Source organism: Callospermophilus lateralis, chromosome 18, assembly GCF_048772815.1.
Source record: "Callospermophilus lateralis isolate mCalLat2 chromosome 18, mCalLat2.hap1, whole genome shotgun sequence".
Lineage (NCBI taxonomy): Eukaryota > Metazoa > Chordata > Mammalia > Rodentia > Sciuridae > Callospermophilus > Callospermophilus lateralis.
The window spans coordinates 13,993,590-14,014,108 of record NC_135322.1 but is presented as its reverse complement, the minus strand read 5'-3'; the positions used below and the strand labels follow the sequence as shown (position 1 = coordinate 14,014,108).

At 53.5% G+C, this 20,519-nt stretch overlaps 1 protein-coding gene across 1 annotated transcript in view; it reads left to right on the top strand.

Moving 5' to 3' along the window:
- Sptbn4 (spectrin beta, non-erythrocytic 4) overlaps positions 1–20,519 on the top strand; it is a 75,200-nt gene that overhangs the window by 26,606 nt on the left and 28,075 nt on the right. The window contains exons 12-20 of the mRNA XM_076837627.2: positions 306–608; positions 1,183–1,333; positions 4,387–5,326; positions 6,679–6,816; positions 9,247–9,997; positions 11,567–11,769; positions 14,474–14,564; positions 18,064–18,210; positions 18,727–18,990. Coding sequence (XP_076693742.2) covers positions 306–608; positions 1,183–1,333; positions 4,387–5,326; positions 6,679–6,816; positions 9,247–9,997; positions 11,567–11,769; positions 14,474–14,564; positions 18,064–18,210; positions 18,727–18,990 — 2,988 coding nt within the window. The remainder of the gene's footprint in view (positions 1–305; positions 609–1,182; positions 1,334–4,386; positions 5,327–6,678; positions 6,817–9,246; positions 9,998–11,566; positions 11,770–14,473; positions 14,565–18,063; positions 18,211–18,726; positions 18,991–20,519) is intronic.

The window sequence follows — 20,519 nt, the reverse complement described above, 5'->3', positions numbered from 1 at the left end:
GGGAAAGGTAGGCTGGTCTCTAGAGTAAGAGGGGAGGATAGGACTGATCTCCAGGGTAGAAGGGGAAGTGGCACTGAGTTTAGGGGTAACTGGAGAGGGTTTGGCTGTTTCTCTGGGTGACAGAGAAAGCTGGGACTGGTCTCCAGGGTAACTGGGAAAGGTCGGCTGGTCTCCAGGGTAATGAAGCAGGCAGACCTGGTCCCTCTAGAGCAATGAAGGGGAGAGGTTCCAGGGTCTCTCAGGGTCAAGGTAACAGGTGGCCTGCTGAGGCAGCACAGGTGAGAGTCTGGCCTACACTGCCCCAGGACAACTTTGGGTATGAGTTGCCAGCAGTGGAGGCAGCCATGAAGAAGCATGAAGCGATTGAGGCGGACATTGCAGCCTACGAGGAGCGGGTGCAGGGTGTGGCAGAACTGGCCCAGGCACTGGCAGCTGAAGGCTACTATGATGCCCGGCGGGTGGCAGCCCAGCGTGACAGCGTCCTGCGTCAGTGGGCCCTGCTGACTGGGCTGGTAGGTGCCCGGCGGACCCGGCTGGAGCAGAACCTGGCCCTGCAGAAGGTCTTCCAGGAGATGGTCTACATGGTGGACTGGATGGAGGAGATGCAGGTGAGAGTGAGGGCCAGGCATGGGGGTGGGTGCCAGGAGCACAGGGAGGGGTGTAGACCCTGAAAGGATTGGCAGAGAGGTTGAGATGGAGGGGGAGAGGGAAAGCCAGGAAAGGAAGAAGAGAGAGAGAGAGAGAGAGAGAGAGAGAGAGAGATACAGAAATGGAGAAATCCAGGAACAGGGACAGATTAATCCAAAGGGAAATAGTGACCGTTTGAGAGAGAGAAAAAGAGGGAAGCAGAGAGAGATAAAGACGAAATAACAAAGAGAAAGACACGGGAGTGGAGACAGAGTGGGAGACGGAGCAGAGAGAGATGGGGAGAGAGAGAGAGAGGAAGGCAGAGACGGGACACTGGGACCGAGATGGAGCCCAGAAATGTGGAGATGACGTGAAATGAGAGCATTGAGAAAGAGAGTCAGGCAGACAGGGGACAGCAGGCAGCCACAGGGAGCACAAGACAGGGATCAGAGTTCCAGACAGCGGGTCGGGCAGCAGAGGGCTGGCGGTGGTGCAGGGGCAGGGCCAGGGCAGAGCCAGTCAGAAGTGTGTGTGTAACACTGCCCTCACTTGCAGGCTCAGCTGCTGTCCCGGGAGTGTGGGCAGCACCTGGTGGAGGCGGACGACCTGTTGCAGAAGCACGGCCTGCTGGAGGGGGACATCGCTGCCCAGAGCGAGAGGGTGGAGGCTCTCAACGCTGCAGCCCTGCGTTTCTCCCAGCTGCAGGGTGAGTCCGGGGAAGGGGACGGGATGGAGACTCACAGGATGGTGCTAACAGAGGCAATGATGACTTCTGAAAGGCGGAAGCAAGGAGTGGGTGAGCATCTGAATGGAGGTGAGGGCCACACATCATTAGGAAAATCATGGAGCCAGGATTGGTGCCCTGATTAGTGCCCTGAGTGGGACATTGGAGTAGTACTCAAATTCTTCTGGCTTTGAGATTCTGCAATAACATATCACATTTATTGAGCATTTATGTACTAGGCCCTTCATGGCCTGATCTTAGTGAATACTTTTTTTTTTTTTTTTGGTACCGGGAATTGAACTCAGGGGCACTTGACCACTGAGCCACATCCCAGCCCTATTTTGTATTTTATTTAGAGACAGGTCTCACTGAGTTGCTTAGCACCTTGCCATTGCTGAGGCTGGCTTTGAACTCATGATCCTCCTATCTTAGCCTCCCTAGCCACTGGGATTACAGACGTGTACCAGCTTGATGAATACCATTAAAAAAAAAAAACTGTGTAAGAGGAACAAAAAATGGTGTAAGGGGTTGGGGTGTGGTTCAGTGGTAGAGCTCTGGCCTAGGATGCTCAAGGCCCTGGATTTGGTCCACAGCACTGCAAAACAGACACCAGAAAAACTCTGTAAAGTAATGTAGAGTCAGGGCCGGTTCAGCAGCAAGTGATAGAAACTCAGTTCAGTTGGTTTAAGGAGTGGTGGAGAAGGTATTAGCTTATGTAACTAAAGTGTCTGGGAAGGGATGCTTGGACTTCAGGCATGGCTGAATCCAGGAATGGTTCTTGTTGATTTTAAGACCCTCTCTCTGTCCCTGGTGTCTGTTTTGGTGTCGCTGTTGGCCAGTCCCTCCCCTTTTGCTGTAAACCTGGGATCATTCAGCCTCATGTCCATAACCCAACAACTTAACAGACCAGAAGCCCCTTTTCCCTTGTTCTAGCAAAAGGTCCAAGGACAGCTTTCATTGGCCCCCTGAATTCTATCCCCATTGCTCAGCCAATCTTCATGGTATCAGCCCCTCAAAGACTTGGCCTGAGAAAGAGTAAGATGGAGGGTATGGGTGCTGATGGGCAAAACCAGGACTGGCTCTAGAAGGTTCCCAGTTGGGTCTTTGTATCTACCACAGGGAACCCTGGGACATTTCATTAAGAGAATGCTACAGGGGCTTGCTGGTAGGCTCTGGGGTTGGGTTAGGTGACTTGAAGGTGATTCAATGCAGTGTGTTTTGCAGTGAACCGGAAGCTCTCAGGACATGGGGGAATCAAGTGGTCCAGATCTTAATCATTTTGTCTGAACCATAGGAGGAACAGAAGGAGAGTGCACCTGATTGGTGGTGGTTATTCGCCTCAGTAGGGCAAGGGAGATACATGGTCACTTTTGTGGTTTGCTCTGTGACTTGGGTTTTGTCTGTGGCCAGGCATGACTGTGGCATGGGCTTGGTTTTGTCCCACTCCCTGCCATCACAGATGGCCTTGTCTGATGGTGTTCTGCGAGATTCCTGGTACTCATCAGCTGTGGGTGCTGAGGGTTCCTAACCCACCTGGGGCCATGTCACATCCTAAGAACAAACGTTGAGGTTTCCTTCCGAGTCCAGGAGAGGATCTCCCCATTTTGGCTTAGCCCCCACTCACCTGCATCACAACCCCAGGGGAGGCTGTTGCGACCTTCTTTGTCTGAAGGATGTTTGTCCCAGGAGGCTCCTTCTGTCATTCTCCTTTTGAATTTCAAGTAGCATTGAGAAGGCAGCAGGGTGGAGCATGTGCTGTCCCTGTGCCTGGAGGCAGCCCTGCCTGATTTGTGGTCCAGAGTGTGATCTCTGATTGGCCACTTGTTACCTGGTCATCAGCAAGCTGTTTCTCTCCCTTGAGCCTCAGTTTCCCTCTCTATAAAATGGAATCAACAAGGATACTGGTCCCTTAGGACGGCTGTGAGGATCAAGTGACTGCGTATCAGAGTAAGGGCTGGATACATGGAAGGGATGTTGCTTTAACTGTTTTTCAGTCAGATGCCGTGACCTTTGCAAACATCAGTGAATGTCCATAACTACAGAAATGCTGCATTCCATCTAGGGCACTGTCTCCCCACACTGTTTTGACTCCATAATGCACCTCCCTTATTATCCAGAGTTCACACAAATGCACACACTGATACAAAAGTTTTATAAAACAATACAGAACTAGCTGAGCATGGTGGCACACACCTGTAATCCCAGCAATTCAGAGGCAGAGGCAGAAGGATCACAAATTCAAAGCCAGTCTCAACAACTGAGTGAGATTCTGTCTCAAAATTCAAAAAAAAATAAATAAAATAAAGAGGGCTGGGGATGTAGCTCAGTGATAAAGTACTCCTGGGTTCAATCCCCAGTGCCAATAATATTAATCATCATCATCATTATTATTATTCAATACTTCTCCTTACTTTGTGTGTTGAATCCTGATTTTGTTTATTTGTTCTATTCTAATCCACTAAAGAAAAGTTGGCTATGACTCATTATATAAATTTCAGAGTTGTCTAGTTACAAACCAGAGATCCAAGAGGAAAAATTTTTTTTTCTGAAATATTCCAGAAAAAAAGGAAAGTTGAGGTCATCACTGGGGTTAGTAGATAAGGCAATAGTGACTTAGAGAACCCAGAAACATGGCTTAAGAGCAAGAAAGTTTCCTTTGGCCCAGCTCCGATGGAAGCACAATTTACTCTCTAATATAAAAATCTGAGATGCTCAGAATCCACCTATCATTCAGCCATATGTCACCCTATTGACTAGGCTGCAACTGGGCTCCAACCTGTGACGGACAGTGGTGGGAATGACTCAAGAAAGCTCCCAACAGTGGGAGGGACCAAGTAGTCAGGCTGGGATGGGGGGAGCAGAGAAACTGAAAGTTCAGAGGACAACCGTGGGGTTTCAAGAAAGTCACCTGAAGGAGGGGAGGCGTGACATGGCCACTGAGGAAATCACGCCAAGGGCAGGTTAGGTAGCCCCCACCGTACCACCTCCCCTTAGGCTGGTGCTCAACTTGGGACCCTCCCCTTCTCCTGGCCCAGGCTACCAACCCTGCGACCCGCAGGTCATCTGCAACCGCGTGAACCACGTGCACGGCTGTCTGGCGGAGCTGCAGGAGCAGGCGTCGCGGCGACGCGCGGAGCTGGAGGCCTCGCGGAGCCTATGGGCGCTGCTGCAGGAGCTGGAGGAGGCAGAGAGCTGGGCCCGGGACAAGGAGCGCCTCCTGGAGGCCGCGGGCGGCGGCGGCGGCGGCGGCGGGGCAGGCGCGGCGGGTGGCGCGCACGACCTGTCCAGCACCGCGCGCCTTCTGGCGCAGCACAAGATCTTGCAGGGCGAGCTGGGCGGGCGGCGGGCGCTGCTGCAGCAGGCCCTGCGGCGTGGCGAGGAGCTGGCTGCGGCCGGCGGCTCCGTAGGCCCGGGCGCAGAGACCGTGCAGTTGGCGGGTCTGGCGGAGCGCGCGGCGAGCGCACGGCGCCGCTGGCAGCGGCTGGAGGAGGCAGCGGCGCGGCGCGAGAGGCGGCTGCAGGAGGCGCGGGCCCTGCATCAGTTTGGCGCCGACCTTGACGCACTGCTGGACTGGCTCCGCGACGCTTACCGCCTGGCAGCCGCCGGCGACTTCGGTCACGACGAAGCGTCCAGTCGCCGCCTGGCACGCCAACACCGCGCTCTCACCGGGGAGGTGGAGGCGCATCGCGGGCCGGTGGGCAGCCTGCGGCGCCAGCTGGCGACACTGGGGGGCGCCAGCGGGGCCGGACCTCTGGTGGTGGCACTACAGGTGCGTGTGGTAGAGGCCGAGCAGTTGTTCGCCGAGGTGACCGAGGTGGCCGCACTGCGGCGCCAGTGGCTACGGGACGCCCTCGCCGTGTACCGAATGTTCGGGGAGGTGCACGCGTGTGAGTTGTGGATCGGTGAGAAGGAGCAGTGGTTACTCGCCATGCGTGTGCCCGACTCGCTGGACGACGTGGAGGTGGTACAGCACCGGTGAGCACGCGCTTGTGGCACTTCCGGGTTCCTGTCCCCGCTGCGACCTCCCTGGGGTCCACAGTGAACACATTCTCTCAGGTGGAACCAGAGGTTCCAACCTCAGCTTCACCCTTAACCAGCCTTGTGACAGTTCTGCAACTCACCCAACCTCTCTGAGCCTGTTCGCCCATTTGTAAAATGGTGTTGATGATAGTCCTATGTCACAGGCTCATGATGAACAGGAAGCACATACACACCTATGAAACCCTGAGCCAGTGCCTGGGGGACAGGGAACACCCACCCACAGCATTTGCTATTGTTACTATGAGGTTATATTCACCTGTCTTGAAATTACCCACCTGAAGTCCTCCAGAGACACCCCACCTCAGCCTGCCCCCTGCACAAATGTCATCTTTAGCTAATCAAATAGCTCCAACCTCTGTCACTTTTGCTTCTCTCACCTACTTTACACTTCGTCATAGCCCTCCCCCGTGACATGTCACACTCTGATTTGTGCTGGCTGACTTAGTCACCAGTGATAAATTCATGGGTGAACAAGGCCTGTTTTCCCTCTCTCTCTCTGAGCCTCCTGTCCATCCATTCACCCATGCATTCAGCAGGGGTGGACTGAGTGCCTGCTCCCGCCAGGTCTTGTGCTGGGCGTTGCTGGGAACACGGGCTGCCCCTTGCCCATGCTGCATCCACAGCTGCCCAGCTGTTTTGAACCAGGGAGAACTATGCCCCGTTTTAAAAAAAAATCTCCCAAGCTGCCATGGGGAGGGGGGCTGGAGGGGGTGAGAGGAGGGTCTGGGAACCCAGAGAAACAATTGGGTTGGGGACTCAGATGGTGGGGACGGCCAGAGCAGGAGGCCAAGAGGACAAGCCATGGGCTGATAGGCTAGATTATTGTCCAAAACAAAGCCCAGGGGTCAGATCTGGGAGATAGTGGAACTGTCCCCTAGCTGGGGGCCCAGAGGAAGACAATGCCCTCAAGATTGTGGGGAGATGTTGTCACAGGTTGAGTCACAGTGGGTATGAGAGCCCCAGGGAGGTATTTAAGGTTGGAGACAAGTTCACAAGGAAGGAGGTTGAGGCTGAGATGTGGAGGTCATGGGTTCAGGGGTTGGGTGGAGACTGGGGATGGGTGGGATGGCACCAGGAGGTGTAAGGGAAAGCCTGGGGACCCAGGACAGAGTGCTGAGGAATCTAACTTTCCTCAGCCTGTAGAAAAGGAGGAGCCAGCAAGGGAGTCTGAGAAGCGAGGCTGGAGAGCTAGGAGCACAACCAGGAGAAGGCAGTTTTGCACAAGCCAAGAGGTGGGCAGGTCCCCAGGGGCCAGGCCTCTGAGCACCTCCATCCTCCATCTGCAGATTCGAGAGCCTGGACCAGGAGATGAACAGTCTGATGGGCCGTGTCCTGGATGTGAACCACACGGTCCAGGAGCTAGTGGAAGGGGGTCACCCCAGCTCAGATGAGGTGCGCTCCTGCCAGGACCACCTCAACAGCAGGTAGGTGGGGCTGGGGCTGGAAGTCCTTCCTGGTATCTCATACCAGTCACTCAATCATAGAAATCAAAGATGTGTTATTTCAAACACCGGAGATGTTAATGGCCACCTGATAAATCAGCAAAATTTTGACCAAAAAAAAAAAAAAAAAAGCAACACCCAGTGCTAATGATGATGTACTGAAATGAAGATATAATGCATTTCAGTTGACTGCTAACTGATTTGTTCAGAAAGGATTTATTGCATATCCACTATCTGCCAGGAGTTTTTCCAGGCACGTTAGATACCTTGTTTTATCTCCCAGTATCCCAATTTCCATAGTAAGGCTTCGGAATTTAGAACTCTTTAATGAAGTGATCTCTCCTGAAACACAACCAGCAGTCCTCTCAATGTGAATGTGGTTCATAGATGGAGATGCCGATCTGAAGAGGGGAAATCCAGCCCGGTGGGGGTACATGCCTGTGGTCCCAGCTACTGGGGAAGCTGAGGCAAGAGGACAGCTTCATCCCAGAGGTTCTAGGCCCCTGAACAACAGAGTAAGATGCAGTCTCAAAACAAAGAAGAAGAAGAAGAAAATAAACCCAAAGAAGTGAAATCCTCATCAAAGATTACCAGTCTAATAAGTAGGAGTCAAGCCCAATTCTGTCTGAATCCAGAGCTGGGGTTCTTTATCACATATATTCAGTCTTCCCAGCAACCCTATGGGATAGAAATTAGCCTGTAAATATGGCTCAGAGAGATGAAGATACTGGCCCAAGGTCACACAGCAAGTTAGGGGATGAAAGCTGAATTTGAAGTTGAATATGTTTGACTCCAGAGACTGCTTTTTCCCCCTCTGGTGCTGAGAATGGAACCCAGGGCCTTTCACATGCTAGGCAAGTGCTCTACCACTGAGGTAGGCCCCCATCCCCCAAAGACTGCTCTTAACTGCTGCCTTGTATGATCCCAATATCAAGAAATTTAAAAGCCTCTGTAGCTTTGACAGTCCCACAGCATCAGGACCTAAAAAGACAACAGCAATTCTAAATTACAGATTTAATGAGATCTATATGCCAAGTGCTAGCCATATGCTCTCATTCAACATGAAATGAAGAGGACATTATTGTCTCCGTTTTTCAGATGAGAAAACTGAGGATCAGTGAGGGAAATTATTTACCCAAGGTCATGTGGCAAATCTGGCCAGAACAGAACTTGAACTCAAGTCCCTCCGATTTAGAGTCCTAATCTCTGCCCTTTTAGTGTGTCCATTCTAGACAGACAGTTAAATAAACTAATTAATGAACAAGATATTTAGAGAACAGTAAAGCTTTATGGAAGAAAGGGGAGAGCATGCCAGGGGTTGGGGGAAGGCAAGGGAGGGCACAGAATATTCTAGGCAGCAAGCACAGCCTAAAAGCAAAGGGCCTGAGGCAGAAAAGGGCTTTGTGTCTTCCTAGAGATTATCCTCACTCAATAATGGTAGCCAACAAGGACTTCTATAAGCATTTCATAAATTGCAACTCTTTTGACCCTTACAATGTTCCTCTGAGGTAGGTAGGTGTTGTGTTCAATAGCTATTTGTTGGACCCTGATGTGGTAAGCCACCAAGTTCTCAATAGGTACCATATTAGAACGTAATACTGAGAAATTTTAAACTGTTGTCATTAAAAATTAATAAACCTATTTCAGGAGGAATACTGGGGATTGAACCCAGGAGTGTTGTACCACTGAGTTACATTCCCAGGCCTTTTTATTTTATATTTTGAGGCAGGGTCTCACTAAGTGACTAAGTGAGGGTCCTGCTAAGTGACTGGTCTTGGCCTCCCAACTTCCCATCCTCCTGCCTCAGCCTCTTGAGTAGTTGGGATTACAGGCATGCACCACCCTACCCAGCTAAAATAAACAATACATAAATTTACTTGTGGTTTTCTGGTACTGGGAATGGAACCAGAGCCTGGGGCTTGCTAGGCAAGTATTCTATCACTTTTTGCTTTAAATTATTTTGTATTTCACAAAAATATAGTGAAAAGAGTGGCACTGTTTTGTGCTTTGGCAAATCTCTTTAATGTCTGGCTTGAAGAGAAAGAAGCTCGGCTCTCAGGGCTGCTTCTGCATTCGTTCTCTGATATGCAGCCTCTGGAAGACCGCACCAGAACACGGGGAGAAAAGAGAGTGAAGCGTCCTTAGCCTGGTGGTATAACTGTGGGGTGACCGTGGAGACCCACCGTAGGACTCCTCTCGTATTACACGTTGAGAACCACTGCTCTAAGCACATGTGCAGGGTGGGGTTCCATTTTACACTGGCAGAAACTGGGGCTCAGTGTGATAAAGCGACTTTCCAAGGTCGCACAGTGGCTGGCCGGCCAGGAACTGGATTCCACCGTGGGTGGCTGGGTCCTCTGCGTCCAAGAGGAGTCCCTACCCTCCTCAAGTCGTCCTCTCTCCCCTGGGCAGGTGGAACCGCATCGTGGAGCTGGTGGAACAGCGCAAAGAGGAGATGAGCGCGGTACTGCTGGTGGAGAACCACGTGCTGGAGGTGGCCGAGGTGCGCGCCCAGGTGCGCGAGAAGCGGCGAGCCGTGGAGAGCGCACCCCGCGCTGGCGGCGCCCTGCAGTGGCGCCTCAGCGGCCTTGAGGCTGCTTTGCAAGCGCTCGAGCCGCGCCAGGCGGCCCTTCTGGAGGAGGCAGCCCTGCTGGCCGCGCGCTTCCCCGCACAGGCGACGCGGCTTCACCAGGGCGCGGAGGAGCTGGGTGCCGAGTGGGGCGCCCTGGCCAGCTCAGCTCAGGCCTGCGGCGAGGCGGTGGCGGCGGCCGGACGTTTACAGCGTTTCCTGCACGACCTGGACGCTTTCCTGGACTGGCTCGTGCGCGCCCAGGAGGCGGCGGGCGGCGGGGAAGGCCCCCTGCCCAGCAGCCTGGAAGAGGCGGACGCGCTGTTGGCGCGCCACGCGGCGCTCAAGGAGGAGGTGGACCAGCGCGAGGAGGACTATGCGCGCATTGTGGCAGCCAGCGAAGCGCTGCTGGCGGCAGACGGCGCCGAGCTCGGCCCAGGCCTGGCGCTCGACGAATGGCTGCCACACCTCGAACTTGGCTGGCACAAACTGCTCGGCTTGTGGGAGGCGCGCAGGGAGGCGCTGGTCCAGGCGCACGTCTACCAGCTCTTCCTGCGCGACCTACGCCAAGCGCTGGCTGTGCTGCGCAACCAGGTGCCCGCTGGCGGTGCTCCGGGGTGGGGGACCCAAGGCCTCGGGAGATTGTGGGGGCAGGAAATGTTTGGGAGGTGTGATTGCTGGGACCACTGGGCTCAAGGCATATTCGAGATGGGTGGGAGTTGAGTGGTAGCCATTTATCCGAAAGACTGGATTTTGGATCAACCAGTGTGAGTACGGGCGGCAAGTTAACAGAATTTGAGGTTCACGTTGAGTGGGCTGGCTTGGGGCTTATGGGAGGTGAGTTTGTGGGCGATTCTAAATGAGTGGTGCATTGGGGTATTTATTGGCATGGCTCCCTAGATTTGTGGATTATTTGGAAGGAAATAAGAGTATGAGGTTGGTAGGTAATGGTTAAATAGGGTTAAAAAATGACCTGGGGTAGATAACAAAGGACTTAGATTGTGGAGGTAGGTAGCAAGGTGGGAGGTTAGGAGAGTCAGTAACTGATTGTGGATAATATGGTCATGGGTGCCCAAGTTAGCAAGTTGTCCTCATTGGGAATGACAATGGTGGGTTCTCTGGAGAGAGTGACTAGCTTAAGGAACTAAGTGTTGTGGTTATCTGGGGACAGCTGTTCCAGTTTGGGGATCATTCTGGGAGAGAAACCAGAATGATTCCCAAGCTAGATTAAGGATTTAGGCAATAGAACACCCAATTTTCAGATTGTCCAAAAGGAAGTACCCTAATATTTAGGGGTGATCTTGGGTGACCTCCTGTGCTGGTTATCTAGGCGATGCTGACCCACGCAGGGGGAGTGTTGTGAAGGTAGCAGGGGGAATGCTAGACATCACTTGAATCATGAGGTTATTAAATATGAAGCCCTTTCAGATTCACTCATCAGTCAGAGAACTAACCCCAGAGAGGGGAGGGCTTTCCTTTAGGTCACACAGCTCCCTTTTAGTCCTCATCAATTAACCAAAGATTCTCTGATGAACTGGGGATGTGGCTCAGTGGTAAGATGCTTGCTAGCAAGCACAAGGCCCTGGGTTCCATCTTGAGAACCACCAAAAACAAACACACCCACGTAAGTCTCCCAAGTGTCCCCTCTGTGCCAGGCACGATCTTTGCACTGGACACAACTCAGGAAACAAATCAGGGAGGGGGCTGGGGAGATAGCTCAGTTGGTAGAGTGGTTGCCTCATATGCACAAGGCTCTGGGTTCAATCCCCAGCACTACCAAAACATTTTTTAAAAAACGAAACAAATCACAAAGTCCCACTCTCATAGGGCTGACATTCAAGTGTGTGTGTGTGTGTGTGTGTTGGGGGGGGGACAGTAAACAAGCAACGCCTACACGTTACAGGAGATGAGAAATAAAGCAGGGTAAAGAAGCCCAGTGGGGTGTTGACAGTTTGGGCCGGGTGGTGAGAGACCTGAAGAAAGGAAAGGAGGGACAAATGACCAGGCAGAGGGACCAGCGTGAGCAAAGGCCCTGAGGTGGACCATGCCGGGCACGTTCCATACCAGCGCAGAGAAGGAGCAGAGTGGCGAGCCAGGCTGGCAGCCAGCCTCTCCGGTTCTGGAATGGAGGGGGCTGACTTGCGTACCCCTCCGCCTTCCCAGGAGGTGGCGCTGTCTGGTGTGGAGCTCCCGGGCACCGTGGAGTCTGTGGAGGAGGCGATAAAAAGGCACCGGGATTTTCTCACCACGATGGAGCTGAACCAGCAGAAGATGCAGGTGGCCGTGCAGGCGGCTGAGGGCCTGCTGAGGCAGGGCAACGCCTACGGGGAGCAGGCCCAGGAGGCTGTGGCCCGGCTGCTGGAGAAGTAGGTCCCCCAGACCCCAGGGGCATGGAAGGTGGGGTCTTGGCACAGGGGAGGAGTGAGGTAGACCAGGATCTGCCTCCTTTCCATTCCAGTTTTCTGCTTCTCTGCCCTTCTCTTATTTCTATTTAATTCCATATTGTCTTAGATTTCATCGAAGTGGATGTTTTGTAACAAGGTAACAGGAAGTTGTAAACCGGAAAGATATAGAGGATATACAATGCCAAGTTTCTCTCCAAAACTTGAAATCCCGACTTGTGGTTAAAATGTGAACTCATTAGCTGGGCACCAGGATGCATGCTTGTAATCCCAGCAATTTCACAAGTTCGAGCCTAGCATCAGTAATTTAGCGAGACTTTGTCTCAAAATAAAACAGGGCTGGAGGTGATGCTTAGTGTAGAGCACCCCTGAATTCAACCCCAGTACTTCCTCCCTTGGAACCCCTTGGCTCTCCAGATCCCATAACTAGAGACCACCTTAGAGTGGGTTCCCGCTTTCCAGATGGTGATTGGATGGTGATGTCCCTGGTCATGCTGGTTGTCAAATATTTTGACTGTGCTCCTGCCTTGGCCCCAGGCACTCAGTTCTCTAGGAAGCACCCAGAGTGTTTCCATGTGTCTCTTTCACACTTCTCTTGCACCTAATTCTCTGCTTCTGTCACCACTGCCCTTTTTGTTCTTTTACCAATCAAGCAGTTCATTTCTTGAGCATCTACTGTTCCCAGATGCTATTCTGGGCCTGAACACACAGTACCACTGCTTCTCTCAAATCCTTGCCCTCCCAGAGAGAGCTTCCTAGCATCTCCCTTCAGGCCCAGCTCTTTCTCTCTTGTCACTGTTAATTTTCCTTGCCCCCCTGGTGGCCCCAGATTTGTCTTCTCTATGGCATGATCCAGGCTGTAAGAGGGCCCAGTGCCCCTACTTCGGTCTTCCTTAATTCTAATGGCAAAGGAACCTTATCGCTTCACTCCACCACTCATGGACCTGAGACCTGAGTTCTTCTCTGTTTCAGGCATTCTTCCCCCCAAATGCCTCTGAGAGGCATATAAAGGGGTCTAAAGCTGGAGGTATCTAAGGGACACTGTTATGGGGATCCTGGCTCTGGGGTTTCAGACGTGTCTTCTAGGTTCCTCTTTCCAGCCCCAGATCCTTCCTTCCTTTGACCCACATTGCTTGGGCACCTGTGTATGCCAGGCTCTGCAGAATGAGCAGGAGGGGCCCAGGGGACTGTCAGTCCCTGACTGCTCATTCATTCCTTTTCAGTCATTCATTAATTGCTCCTTCCACCTTTCTGCTTATTCACTTAATCTTCAATCAGTTAAACGCACTGAGCCCAGCCCTGTGTGGGGCAGCGCTGGGTGCACAACCCTTGAGATTCAGGGTGAGTCACTGTCTCTTGCACCTCGGCTCTCTGGGGACCTGGCCAAGCCAGTGTGTGAGGTCTCTTTCTTAGCTACAGATTCTGCTCAGGAGGTTCAGAGGGGAAGTAGCTTGCTCGAGGTTCCAGCCAGGATGTGGCCTAGCCACTGTCGCTGTCTCAGCATCATGGAGAGGAGGATTTTCTTTCCCTCACCTCTAGAACTGCTGTGTGACAGTCTGGCAGGTGAAGCCCTGGAGGATTGACTGCAGATCAATTTCAGAGGCATTTCCTATTTCCTGCCTCCTGAGCCGAGCCAGGGCAGGAGGCTGTGATCTCCCAGTCCCTTCCTGCTACTTCTTCCTGTCTGCCTCTGGCTCTCCAGAAGTGTCTCCCACACACCGTCTCTTTGCCCTGTTTATTTCTGTGTCTGTTTCCTCCCGCTCCATTTCCATTTCCTTTCATTTGCATATCTGTCTTTTCTTCTGCTGCTTCTTTTAGATATTGTAGTTTTTTCCTCTCTCCTGTCTGCCTCTGGGTCTCTTCTGCCTGCCTTCCTTCCAGCATCCATTCATTCAACAAAGATATATTGAGCACCTACTATGTGTCAGGCCCTTTTCTAGGCATGGGACTTTCAATGGTGAACAAAACAGTCAAAAATCCCTGCCCTCAGGAAGGTGACACCCTACTGTGGGAGAAGGACCAGAGACAAAGGAACATCTACAGTGTGTTAGACAGTGTCAGTGTGCCAAGGAGAAAACTGAAGAAAGAAAACCAGAAAGTGGCAGGGAGTAGTCAGGAGGGATCTCTCAAAGAAGGTGGCATTCGACTAGACATTGTGCCAGGCCCTGATCTGGGAGCAGCTTGTTCAAGATGTAGCAAGGAGGCCACTAGAGTCATGGCAGAGTGGGTGAGGGGGGCAGAGTGGGAGGAGTGGGCAGGGTGTGTGTGTGTGTGTGTGTGTGTGTGCGCGCGCGCGCGCACGTATGTTGGAAATAGAACCCAGGGTCTCCTTGTGCTAGGCAAGCACTCTTCCTCAGCCCCTGTCTCTGAGTATCTCTTGCTCTGTCTCAAGACCTGTTATCCCTGGCCTCTGTCTACCAATCTATCTCTGTCTCTATCACTTTCTCTGCAGACGTCCATCTCTTTCTCTCTCCCTCTCTTTCCTCTCTCTCTGGTCCTGTCCCTGGCTCTATCCCACTAATGTTTCTTTGCCTTTTCCCACGTTCCCACCTTGCTCTCTTCTTCCCCTCTCTGCCATGCCCCTACCCAACCTGCTGCCCTTGTGGTCCTGCTGCCAGTGCCTCCCTCTACCTGGGCCTCTCCCCAGCCCTTCTCTCCCCATCCCCAGGAGCCAAGAAAACCAGCTACTGGCTCAGCAGTGGATGCAGAAGCTCCATGACCAGCTTGGGCTGCAGCACTTCCTCCGAGACTGCCACGAGGTAGGACCTCTAGCTGTGCTGGGGACAGTGATGCCCCCTTTCAAAGGGAGAGAAGTGCTCCCAGGGAGAGGTGGGGGGCGGGGACGCCCCGTCTAAGTGGGTCGCAGTGCGATGTTCACTCTCTGCCGCCAGGAGGCGCGCGGAGCTGGGGCGCAATGCGCATGCTCCACAGATCCCAGCCCGCCTACGCGGGCTCTGGGGTGGAGAAAGGGAGGGGCCCCAGGCGCCCCTGGCAACGGCGCGCGTCCGCGACAACGGGTCCCGCGGGGACGAGCGCTGATCTCACTTTTCTCTCCAGAGATCTGTGAGAAGTGCTCTGCTCCAGGAGAGGGGCAGAGTGGGGGTGAGAGTAGGGGTTGGAGCCTCTGGAGTTTGGGAGTGAACTAGCTCCCAAGAGCACTTCTGTGACAGATGGCCCTGAACAGTGCCTTAACCCCTTTAAAGGTCTCCAGGAATCAAGCTCTTTCTCCTTAGGGATGATCTACACACACACACACACACACACACACACACCACACGAATGGGCCAAAATCAGAGATGGTCCAAACTCCCTTTCCCAGTGGAGACTGTTCAGGAGCCTCGCTGCTTTCCCCTCCTTCCCATAGACACCATTCTGGACTCCAGCCACATCAGATGGCCCACTAGCCATTTTCTTAACTCCACGAAAAGAGGTGGGCCTGCCCCCCAATTCCTCTATCTATGTGACCCAGGATCATCTCCTCCCCCATGATGACCCAGGAGCCAAGTTTCCTCCAACCAAAGATGGTTCAGGAACCAGATCCCTGCCCTCTTTCCACCCCTAACTAAAGACGGTTTGACCCTCTCCATGTTGAACCCCCCATGGGAGATTATTCTCCCCAGACATGAAAGAGACTCGTGCCTCCACGCCCCTCCCCCATAGCCGAGGGAGGCCAGGATTGAAGCCCTTAGAGCGGAGTCCAGGAATCCATGTTCCCTCTCTTCCCACTGGAGACTGCTCTGAACTGAAGTATCATAAGAGATATTCCAGGTCGCCCTTCCATTCCCTACCCCCATATGGTGGCCAGAAACCTGAGCCTCATCCCATTAGAGATGGTTCGGGAGGCCCCTCCAGCTGCTATTCAGAGTCCCCACCCTCACATGGTTGAGATAGTCCGGGACTCAAGCCCCGCTCCCGCCACTAGTCCAGGAGGCCCCCCTCGCCATGAGATTATTCCGGACCATGGAGCAATGATCTGAGATGGTGCAGAAGTCCCCCCAACCCGAATTTCGGAGAGGGTGATGATTCCTCCTCCACCCCCAACCCGGGCCTCGCAATGAGGCGGGCAAGGAGGCAGGCAGGGGGCGCGCGCGGGCGGGCGCGCTGCCGCGGCGCGGGGGCGAAGGAGGGGGCGCGCGTCCGCCGGAGGCTCAGCTGTCGCCGCCGCCGCCGCCGCCGCCGCCGCCGCAGCCGCCGCCGTCGCAGTGGAGGGGCGAGTGCCCGCCCGCCCGCCGCAGGGACGCCCCGCCAACGCCTCCGCAGCTTCAGGTCTCGGGGGCGCGAGGGCAGGGGGCTGGAGCGCGCCCCCGCCGAGATGGGCGGGGGAGGGGGGCTCAGGGCGCGTGCCCGCCCGCCGGGGCCGCGGGAGGGAGGGGCGGGGGCGGCGCGGGGGCGGGCCAGGCCGGCGCGGGGACCCCCGCCCTGGGGGAGGGGCAAGGACGCCGGGAGCTGTCCGCGGTGCTGGTGCTGGTGCTGGCAGGACTGAGGGGCCGGACCCCAGGGGAGGGAAGAGGAACAGGGGGGACTTCCAAGGCTTCTCCCAGGGTAGTCTGGATTTGCCCTGGGGGCCGAGGGGGTTTTCGAGTCTGTAGGGTGCACTTCTCCGAGTAATGACAGGGGCTTGGTATTTGCCCTGGAGTTGGGGGATTCTCGGTCTGTGGGGACTTGCATTCCTGGTTCCTTCGGGGTTTGTCAGCCTTGGATGTTGGGGGCTAGTCACTTTTGCGGAGCTCTTCTTTGGGCTATGAAAGTCTTGGATTTGCTCCAGGTCTGAGGAGCTCTGATTTGGAGGGCTTTTCCTTGGTTGTTGGGGAGTCAGACTTTGCCTTTGGTGATGAGAGGGGCAATTGCTTTGGGGGGATTTACCTTGAGGACGGGGTACTAGCTCCCTTTAGCGGCTTTGCCGTCACTGTGGGCTGTGGTTGCCAATGGACTTTTCCTTGCCTGTTGGGAACCTGTGAATTGAGTTCGGGAATTCAGCATTTAATTTGGAGTGTGTGTGTGTGTGTGTGTGTGTGTGTGTGTGTTTTATATGAGTGTGAAGCTGTCCCGGACCCCTGGGGAGCCCTGTGCCCAGGATATGGGATGGGGTTTGGACCGCTTGGGGTTTGTCCTTGGCTATGACTGCATTTGCCTCCCTAGACTGCTGAGCTGGAGTCTGTTTTTTTTTTTTTTTTTCCAAGAGGGAGGAGGAGTATCTTGTGACTGGAGGGGGGAGGAGAAGAGGGAGGAGCCAACTGCCCCAGGTGCCAGGTTTGGTCATGAGTGGGGAGGTTCTAGCTTGGGGAACAAGTTTTTCCTTGATAGGAAGGAGGTTCAGAAAGCAGCACTGTGATTGGTCTTGTAGGTAGTGACAGGAGCCACTCTCAGAGCTTGCATTTTGGATGATGGGTTTTGTTGGTGGACAGGAGGACTAGAACTAGCTCTAGGTTTGGGTCGGTTGTCTTATGAGGTTTGATCTGATCCGTACTGGGAAGTCCAGGACTAGATTTTGGGGTAGGCAGGTTCAGGGATCTGGAAGGCATCCTTGTCACTCACATTTGGGGAACTGGCTTAGGTTAGAAGCATGAACTGGTCATGGTTTGAGGAACTGTAGCCTTAAAATCCCAGGGCTAGATTTGGAGTGCCCTGTATACTCATTAGGGGTACTGGATCTTAATTTTAGGAGATGATCCCACTCCAGATTGGAAGCCTGGTTTCTTAGGGATCTAGGTTTGGCAATAGTTGGGAGGTTGTTCTGGGAGTTGATCTAGGCATCATGGAGGGCAGAGGCTGGATTCTTCAGTGGGAACTTCAACTGATACTCTCAGGAAGGGGTTGAGGATCTTGAATTGGTCCTCATTAGGAGTGGCTAACACTGAGTTGAAGGGTCTAATGTTACTCTGGGTGGGGCTGGGGCTGAATGGGAAGTTAGCTAAACTAGGACTGGAGAACTTATCTTGGGGATTGATGTCCCTCCAGTGATAGGAGGCTGACTGACTTAGGAGTCCCACCTGGGGGCTGGCAGGGTAGAGGAATGCTGCCCCCAGAACAGGAGAGCCACAGGGTTTTGTGTTTGGGGGCCTCCCCAAGAAGAGCTTAAATCCCCCGCCCCACAACATAAAGGCTCACTTGCCAAAGTTTTTCCATTTCTTCCTCCTCCCCCCACTCCCCACCCCTAGCACCCCAGGACCTGGACCTGGGACTTCCTGAAGGGGAGGGGGGCTGTGCCAGGGTGGCAGGGAGGGGGACCAGCTTAGCCCTCCTACCCTCCCTGCCTAGCTGGATGGCTGGATCCATGAGAAGATGCTGATGGCGCGAGATGGTTCTCGAGAAGACGGCCACAAGCTGCACAAGCGATGGCTCCGGCACCAGGCGTTCATGGCTGAGCTGGCTCAGAATAAGGAGTGGCTGGAGAAGATCGAGAGGGTGAGGAGGCGAGGGGCCTCTTGGTCCACATGCTGGAGGCCTACCGGGAGCTCATGAATCACTTCCTACATTCTCTACTGCTGACCTGCTGGCCCCAGTACCCCTGAACTGGTTCAAGCCCGCTTCCTGTCTGCTCCTAGCTATATGACTTGAAGTGATTCATGTAACCTCTTCAAGCCTCAGTTTGCCTATCTATAAAATGGCCAGATCTCTTCTAAATGGTGCTGCTTATAGCCTCCTGTTTGTTAACTCTTTTATGCATTCTCATGACCTCCTCCACCAGACTTCCTTCCACACCACTTGGGGTATCTAAGATAGAAGGTCGAGGAGACAGGCTGGAGCATGCCTGGGAAGTGAGCTTTGAGTTCTGTATCCACACTTCTGTCCCTAACTCCCTGCCTCCCTCTCTCTCCCCATTATCTCCCTGTGTCCCGTTACCCCCCTCCGCATTTTCCTGTCCCTCCCCATCACCTGCCCTTTTCTCCTCACCTTCTGCTATCTGCTTACCTGGGGCAGGAGGGCCAGCAACTGATGCAGGAGAAGCCGGAGTTGGCGGCCTCCGTGCGCAAGAAGCTGGGTGAGATCCGGCAGTGCTGGGCAGAGCTGGAGAGTACCACCCAGGCCAAGGCCCGGCAGCTCTTCGAAGCCAGCAAGGCAGACCAGCTGGTGCAGAGCTTCGCGGAGCTGGACAAGAAGCTCCTTCACATGGAAAGCCAGCTCCAAGATGTGGACCCTGGTGGGGACCTGGCTACTGTCAACAGCCAGCTCAAGAAATTGCAGGTATGGACGGGGTGCCCAGCTGGGGGCTCCGTGCACCACTGTGGGGTAGGCAAAGGTCAAGCCCTACCAGAGAGACTTCAAACTGAGGGGATTAAATGCAGGAGGCTATTTCAAGTGTGTGGACGGGGCTGGAAGAGCAGAAAGGGAGTGCCGAGGTGATCCAGCTAATAAGAACTGTGGGAAGCATCCATCCCCCACCTGGGCCTGGGGCACAAGGGAAAGAGGGGCCATTGAGAGCCAAGAAGCAGTGGGTAAATAATCAGCACACTGAAGGTTTCTCAGGATCCTGGCCCTATTTCACGAGTGGAGAAACAAAGGTCCAGAGGTGGGGGAGTGGCTTTGCCCAGGATCATGTAACATAGTCAAGAGCTTCCTCACTTGTCAGCCTAAGCACTGAGTCCCCACTGACCCCTCCCGCCAATCCTAGGAGACTGATACTATTATTAGCCCTATTTTACCAATGGGGAAACAGGCACAGAAGGTGAAATGTTTGGCCCCATGACAGTCACAGCTTGGTAGCTGGTCGATGCCCAGGGCACGATGGTCTGATGTGGAATATGTCTTAAAGTGTGAATGTAGGTGTTGCTTCTCCCTCCTGAAGTGTGCTGGCTCCTGTCTGTATATGCAGGAGCAATGCCTGGCTGTGGCCAAGGAGAGACCGAGGACCTGAGAGGGGGCTGTCCTAGCCTGGGGTCGTAGTGGCAGAGCTCTGATTCCAATCCTGGTCTCTCAGTTCTTTGCTGTACCTTCTGGATGTGCCTCTGCACTAGAAGCACTTGGCATAGAGTGTACCCGAAAAAAGAAAAAACCTCAAGTGTGTGCTCATAATCCCAGTGACTTGGGAGTCTGAGGCAGGAGGATCACAAGTTCAAGGCCAGCCTGGGCAATTTCGCAAGATCTTGTCTCAAAATAAAAAAAGTAGAAGGGCTGAATTAGCTCAGTGGCGGAATGCCACTGGGCTCAATCTCCCTCCCATAAAAAAGAAAAAAGAACACAAATAGACTGATAATAAAAGCAGAAGTCACTGATTAGTATTTATTTATTCATTTATGCATCAAATATTTATTAGGCCCCCACTGGTGTTGGAATACAGCAGGAGATAAATTGGATGAAAGGTCACTGACTTCACAGGGCTCGTGTCCTGGTGAGGAAGACGGGCAAAGAAGCACAGAGAAAACCAGATCTGAATGTGGTGGCCCTTGAGGTCAGGACTTGATACAACGAGGCTCTCACATCTTTATCTCCTCCGCTAGACACTCAAGAGTTAGCAGATCTTCAAAGAGCCCTTGTTTGTGTGGATTAGACCTATTGATATTTACCAGGTGAAGAGTGGAAACAGAAATGTTCCAATTATTGATTCACTTTAAACAATTTAAAATCCATCATATTAACCCCAATGGCCCTCTTTCATAGATGAGAACTTTATTTTCCAAAAATAAAAAAAGATAGTGAGAAGATTGGCATTTCTATGTTGGCAACTCGCAAGTCTGGAATAGAAGAGCCAGCCTCTCCCACCCGCTGCAAGACCC